Raw genomic sequence first — 7,500 nt, forward strand, 5'->3', positions numbered from 1 at the left:
CACAAGGCTGACGTCATTACAGACCTACAAAAACTTTTGAATTGAAAACGCACACGCATTTATATGTATATACATATATGCATATATATATGCATATATATATATATATATATATATATATATATATATATATATATATATATATATATATATATATATATATATATATATATATATATATATATATATATATATATATATATATGTGTGTGTGTGTGTGTGTGTGTGTGTGTGTGTGTGTGTGTGTGTGTGTGTGTGTTTGTGTGTGTATACGTAAATACATACAAATATACATACATACATACATATATATATATATATATATATATATATATATATATATATATATATATATATATATATATATGTATGTATGTATGTATGTATACACACACACACAAATTCCAATATTAGAATCTCTCATCTTTGGTACACTGTGTGAAATTGATGTACGAGGAAGAAAGATCAGACCCACAGGGGAAAGAAAACAAAAGGAGAAAGGAAGAGAGAGAAAATGAGAAAGAGGAAGAGAGAGAGAGAGAGCGAGGAAGGGAGGGAGGGAGGTAGGGAGGGAAAGCGAGTGAAAAAGAGTAAAGAAGAGAGAGAGAGAGATAGAAGAGAGAGGGAGGGTAGGGAGGGAAAGCGAGAAAGAGATAAGAAGAGAGAGAGAGAGAGAGAGAGAGAGAGAGAGAGAGAGAGAGAGAGAGAGAGAGAGAGAGAGAGAGAGAGAGAGAGAGAGAGAGAGAGAGAGAGAGAGAGAGAGAGAGAGACCGAGACAAACATACAGCAAAGAAGAGAGACAGAGAGACAGAGACAGAGAGATACATAAAAAAGGAGAGAGAAAATACCCTGTCACACATGACGCTGAAAATGACATTTTTTTCGTAATGATATCACTTACGCGCCATTTGCTAAGTCATTCCACGCGCTTTTAACATAATGAATGTCGATGAATCATTATCATTGGCAAAATATAGGACAGACAGAAAGAGGGAGATAGATATTGATAGATGAATAGATAGAGATAGGTAGGTAGGTAGATAAATAGATAGAGATAGGTAGGTAGGTAGATAAATAGATAGATAGGTATATAGACAGATAGAAAGAGGGGGAGGAGAGAGAGAGTGAGGTCGTTAGATAGATATATATAGAGAGATAGAGATAGATAGATAGAAAGAGAGAGAGAGAGGGGGGGGGAGGGAGAGAGAGAGGAGAGAAAAGAGAGAGAGAGAGGAGATAGAAGAGAGACAAAAAGAGAGAGACAGAAAGATGCTTAGTGCCATCAAGAGCGACTCAGCTGAAAGTGCAGAGTTAGGTTGCTTGTTACGTGTGAATAGAGTTGGTAAACTTTGATAAATGTGTGAATAATGAAAGAACAAAGACGTAAAAGAGGTAAGGATAGAAATGTAGGTAATAGGATAGGCTTAGCAGATGCATGGAAGAGCATAACGAAGGAAAATAAACGAGAGAAGGATGATATAACTCATCTTTTGTTTCTGAATATATGAACGATGAAAAGAAAATGCATTTTCCCCTTTATTGTTTCATAAACCCCCACATTTCTCTCTTTTTTTCCTTATCTTTACGAATAGATAAACATTTGAATATATATATATATATATATATATATATATATATATATATATATATATATATATATATATTATATATATATACATACATATATATATATATATATATATATATATATATATATATATATATGTATATATATATATATATCTTATATATATATATATATATATATATATATATATATATATATATATATATATATATATATATATATATATATATATATATATATATATATATATATATATATATATATATATATATATATATATATATATATATATATATATATATATATATATATATATATATATATTATGATGCACTCGTATACGCATTAACACACAAATCCAAGTACCTATATATAATCTGTGCACTCAAATTCACATAAACAAATTCCAAGGCACTTACCTCTCTCTTTTCCCTTCTCCCTCTCTTTATCTCCCCATCTCTCTCTCCCCACCTTCTGCCCGAATCCTCCCACTCCCTCCCCGTCTCAGCCCCCCTTACCTTGTCCCCGTCCCAGCCCCCTTACCTTGTCCCCGTCCCAGCCCCCCTTACCTTGTCCCCGTCCCAGCCCCCTTACCTTGTCCCCGTCCCAGCCCCCCATACCTCGTCCCCGTCCCAGCCCCCCTTACCTTGTCCCCGTCTCAGCCCCCCTTACCTTGTCCCCGTCTCAGCCCCCTTACCTTGTCCCCGTCTCAGCCCCCCTTACCTTGTCCCCGTCTCAGCCCCCTTACCTTGTCCCGGTCTCAGCCCCCCTTACCTTGTCCCCGTCTCAGCCCCCTTACCTTGTCCCCGTCCCAGCCCCCCTTACCTCGTCCCCGTCCCAGCCCCCCTTACCTTGTCCCCGTCTCAGCCCCCCTTACCTTGTCCCCGTCCCAGCCCCCCTTACCTCGTCCCCGTCCCAGCCCCCCTTACCTTGCCCCCGTCTCAGCCCCCTTACCTTGTCCCCGTCCCAGCCCCCTTACCTTGTCCCCGTCCCAGCCCCCCTTACCTTGTCCCCGTCCCAGCCCCCCTTACCTTGTCCCCATCCCAGCCCCCCTTACCTTGTCCCCGTCCCAGCCCCCCTTACCTTGTCCCCATCCCAGCCCCCCTTACCTTGTCCCCGTCCCAGCCCCCCTTACCTTGTCCCCGTCCCAGCCCCCCTTACCTTGTCCCCGTCCCAGCCCCCCTTACCTTGTCCCCGTCCCAGCCCCCCTTACCTTGTCCCCGTCCCAGCCCCCCTTACCTTGTCCCCGTCCCAGCCCCCCTTACCTTGAGCACCTCCCTCCACGTGATGGGGATCCAAGTGTCCTTTCTGTAAGGGTAGTCGAACTCGGAGAAGTCGATGAGGCGGCCGTCCGACTGGCAAGGGCCTCCAGCTCCGAAGGTCTCGTTCATGACACCTGGTGGAGGAGGAGGAGAGAAGAGGAGGAGGTGTGAGTAAATCTGTGAGGTAATGAGGGGGGTTTAAAGGGTTGTTGGAGTCGTGGGGTAATGGGAGGGAGTGAAGGGGGGGGGGTGAAAATTGCTATACACCAAGGAGGTTTATACTGATTTTATATATATATAGGTGGTGGAGGAGGAGGAGAGAAGAGGAGGAGGTGTGAGTAAATCTGTGAGGTAATGAGGGGAGTATAAAGGGTTGTTGGAGTCGTGGGGTAATGGGAGGGAGTGAGGGGGGGGGGTGAAAATTGCTATACACCAAGGAGGTTCATACTGATTTTTTCTTTTTTTTTCATATAGTGTGTGTGGGGGAGAGGGGGGGGGTTCTAGCACTCATCAACAAGGTAGTGTGGTTTGTTATTTATCGGTTAATGGGTCTTTGGTGATGAGGGAGATGGGGAGATCATGAGTACTTCGTTGCAGAAATGAGGATTTGCGGTGCAGTTCAACCACCCACATCATCCTCAACATCATGAATACTTGTTGGTAAACTATATCTTAACAAGTACGCAGTCGAACTCAAATATACAAATAGAAGCACACACACTCAAGTTATTATCCCGGTTTGTTAATATTGCGCCAGGCCCGACTCAGTGAATTTTCATAAATACAGACGCAGAAATAAAGGCATATCTGTCTATATATCTGATAGATGTACATTTAACTATCTATTTGCCCGGTTGATATGCATGTCTAGACTATTAAACATGCATTTATCTCTCTATTTTTGCATGTCAAGTATACGAATATTCTTTGGGTCGGGCCTCGCACAATTCTAACAAACCCGTCGTGGAGGCAGGAGCTAGTACGAGGTCAGGGCGAGTCCTTATGCCGAGCCAGGACTCCTTACCTCTAGGGCCTCCTGCTGACTCAAGGGCCTCTACAGTTCAGCCTAGGACCGCAAGGCGCCTGGTTTTTATGGGGGATCACGAGGAGGTACTGCAGAAGTCTTGTTGATGGAGAAGCTATGAGCTAGCGTGTACGAATATGTATATATATGTGTACACACACACACACACACACACACACACATGCACATACACACACACACACACACACACACACACACACACACACACACACACACACACAAACACACACACACACACACACACACATATATATATATATATATATATATATATATATATATATATATATATATATATAGAGAGAGAGAGAGAGAGAGAGAGAGAGAGAGAGAGAGAGAGAGAGAGAGAGAGAGAGAGAGAGAGAGAGAGAGAGAGATGTGTGTGTGTGTGTGTGCGTGTGTGTGTGTGTGTGTGTGTGTTCATGTGTGTTTATACATACATGTATATGTATATACATATATTGACAGACATGTGTTTATACTTTGTCTAAAAACAAAGAAACGTATCTATCGGAGTGCCAGGTCCATACAATTATCCACGAGTACACAATCAACCCTTCCTTTGTTCACAAATTCAAAAAGAAGAAAAAAAAAAAAGTCTCGCAAACGTCCCTTCCCAAAATGAACATTCCTTACTCTCACATTGAGTAGCTCTCCCTCCCCCGCGCTCCTTTAATTTTCTTCCCCTCCCTCCGTCGACCTCCCTCCCCCTCCCTCCCTCCCTCCCTCCCTTCCCCATCCCTCCCTCCCTTCCCTCTCTTTCCCTCCCCTCCCTCCCTCCCTCTCCGCCTCCCCCTCCCCCTCCCTCCCCCTCCCCCTTCCCCTCCCTCCGTCGACCTCCCTCCCCCTCCCTCCCTCCCTCCCTCCCTTCCCTCTCTTTCCCTCCCCTCCCTCCCTCCCTCTCCGCCTCCCCCTCCCCCTCCCTCCCCCTCCCCCTTCCCCTCCCTCCCCTTCCCCCTCCCCCTCCCCCTTCCCACCTCCCCCCTCCCCCTTCCCCTCCCTCCCCTCCCCCTCCCACCCTCCCTCCCCCTTTCCCATCCCTCCCCCCTTCCCCCTTCCCCTCCCCCTCTCCCTCCCTCCCCTCCCCCTTCCCCTCCCTCCTTCCTCCCTTCCCTCCCCTCCCTCCCCCACCCCCTCTCCGCCTCCCTCCTCGCAGAGTGATTGGGAAGCACCGGGCGAAGGACCTAATCCGGAGATCGATTGAGTGACGGATTGGGATTGGGAATTGAATTGATCTCGAAGCATCAAGCAATCGCGTCTGGATGGATCTCGATGAGCGGAGCGTCGTGTGTATTCTCCCTTTTTTTCTATTCCTTCTATTTCTCCTTTTTTCTCTTCCTTTTTCTCATTTCTTGGGTATACTGATTTTTGTTTTTTCCTTTTCTTGGGTATACTGATCTTTTTTTCCCTTTTCTTGGGTATACTGCTTTCCTTTTCTTTTTTCCTTTCGTTTTCTCTCTTTTTTCTTTCTCGTTTCTTCTTTTCTCTTACCTTGGGCATGCTTTTTTTCTTTTCTTTTTTCTCTTTCTCACTTCCTCTTTCTCTTCCTTTGGGTACACTCCTTCTTTTCTACTCCGCTTTCTCTCTTCCTCTTTCTCTTTTTGTCTTCCTCTTTCTATTCCCTTAGGCATACTCCTCTTTTTTTCCTCCTCTTTCTCTTTCTCTTCCCTAGGGAATACTCTTCTTTTTCCGCTTTCTCTCTTCCTGTTTCTCTTCTTTCCCTACTCCTTTCTCTTCCCCTTCCCTTCCCCTTTACCCTTTCACTCCCCATGTCCTCCCTCTCTCCCTTCTCGCTTCTCCCTCTCTCCTTTCCACCTTTCCACTTCTTCTATCTTCCCTCCCTTCTTTTCCCCACCCTTTTCTCTTCCTCTTCCCTTCTCCTTTACCCTCTCCCTCTCCTCCCTCTCTCGATTCTCGGTTTTCCCTCTTTTCTCTCTTTACTCCCTTCCTCTTTCTTCCACCTTTCCCCTTCCTGTCTCTTCCCTCTTTTCTTTCCCCTTTTTCCCAACACTTTTCTCTTTATCTTTCCTTCTCCTTTATTCTTTCACTCCCCATGTCCTATTTCTCTCGCTTCTCCCTCTCTCTTTTCCTCCTTTCCACTTCTCTCTTCCCTCCCTTCTGTCTCCTTTTTCCTTACCCCTTTCTCCTCCCTTTCCCTTTGACCTTTCATTCCCCATGGATCATAAATGACACCTTTTTAGCTATCTCTTTCTCTCCTCTTTCCCCTTAACTCTATCCTCTCTTTCTCTCCTCTTTCTCTCTTCCTCTCCTCCCCTTTCCCGTCTCGCTTCTCCCTCTCTCTTTTCCACCCTTCCCCTTCTCTCTTCCCTCCCTTCTTCCCCCTCTTTTCCCCTTTTGTTTCCCCCTTCCTTCCCCTTTACCCTCTCCTTCTCTTCCCGTTTCGCTTCTCCCTCTCTCCTTTCCACCTTTCCCCTTCTTCTCTCTTCCCTCCCTTCTTTTCCCCTTTTGTTTTCCCCTTTCCTTCCCCTTTACTCTCTTCCTCTCCTCCCTTCTCGCTTCTCTCTCTCTCCTTTCCACATTTCCCCTTCCCTCTTTTTTCCCTGCTAACCTCTTTTTTCCTACCGCTTTCTCTTTCTCCTCTCTTCTTCTTTACCCTCTCATTCCCCATGGATCATAAATGACACCTAGTTAGCCACGCAGGCTGTCAGGCGGTGTCATGGCCGTCAACACGACACTTTTTGTTTTTATTCTATTTCTTTGGAGATGTTTATGCTCTTATTTCTTGTCCTTCTTTCGCTTTTTCTTTTTTTTCACTTTTTACTTCTATTTATTCTGTTCACTAGTTTTCTATTCCTTTTTTTATTTACTTTTTAAAGACTTTTTACTTCTATGTGTTCTCTATTTTTATTTTCCTTTCTTTACTTTTTTAAAACTTTTTACTTCTATTTGTTCTGTTCTCTAGTTTTCTCTTCCTTTTTTCAATTTTTACTTTTATTTGTTCTATTTCTTTCCTGCTTGCAAGTTCTTTCTTTTCCTTTCTTTTTCATTTTTACTTCTATTTCTTTTGTTCTCTCTTTGTTTTCGGTTTCCTTTTTTTAGTGTGATTCCCTTTATTTTCTTTCTAGCCTGGTCTGTTTGTCAAAACGATTTCTACCTATCTATATCTGTGTATGCGTCTCTCTGCTCTCTCTCTCTCTCTTTCTCTCTCTCTCTCTTCATCTATCTATCTATCTATCTATCTATCTATCTCTATCTCTATCTATCTATCTATCTATCTCTGTCTCTGTCTCTGTCTCTGTCTCTGTCTCTGTCTCTGTCTCTGTCTCTGTCTCTGTCTCTGTCTCTGTCTCTGTCTCTGTCTCTGTCTCTCTCTCTCTCTCTCTCTCTCTCTCTCTCTCTCTCTCTCTCTCTCTCTCTCAGTCTATCTGTCTGTTGGTTTATCTGTTTAACTATCTATCTTTCTGTCTACCTATTTATTTGTCTATTTATATGTATATCTATCTATCCCTCTATGTATGTGCATGTATGTATACAAATATATATTCCTATTTTACATGAGATATGAGATATAATGAGATATAATTCCATGATTCATTTAAATACACTCTCTTTGCCCATATCTAATCATTTTCATTAATACACTT

The 7,500-nt window shown here is 43.5% G+C and overlaps 1 protein-coding gene across 1 annotated transcript in view; it reads right to left on the reverse strand.

Annotated features, from left to right (window-relative positions):
* The window catches only part of LOC113830513 (QRFP-like peptide receptor), a gene marked incomplete at its 5' end in the record, with an annotated part of 124,591 nt that extends 121,607 nt beyond the window's left edge, over positions 1–2,984 (reverse strand). The window contains 1 exon segment of the mRNA XM_070144016.1: positions 2,854–2,984. Coding sequence (XP_070000117.1) covers positions 2,854–2,984 — 131 coding nt within the window.
* Positions 2,985–7,500: the final 4,516 nt, after the last annotated feature.

This window comes from Penaeus vannamei, chromosome 31 (assembly GCF_042767895.1).
Source record: "Penaeus vannamei isolate JL-2024 chromosome 31, ASM4276789v1, whole genome shotgun sequence".
Lineage (NCBI taxonomy): Eukaryota > Metazoa > Arthropoda > Malacostraca > Decapoda > Penaeidae > Penaeus > Penaeus vannamei.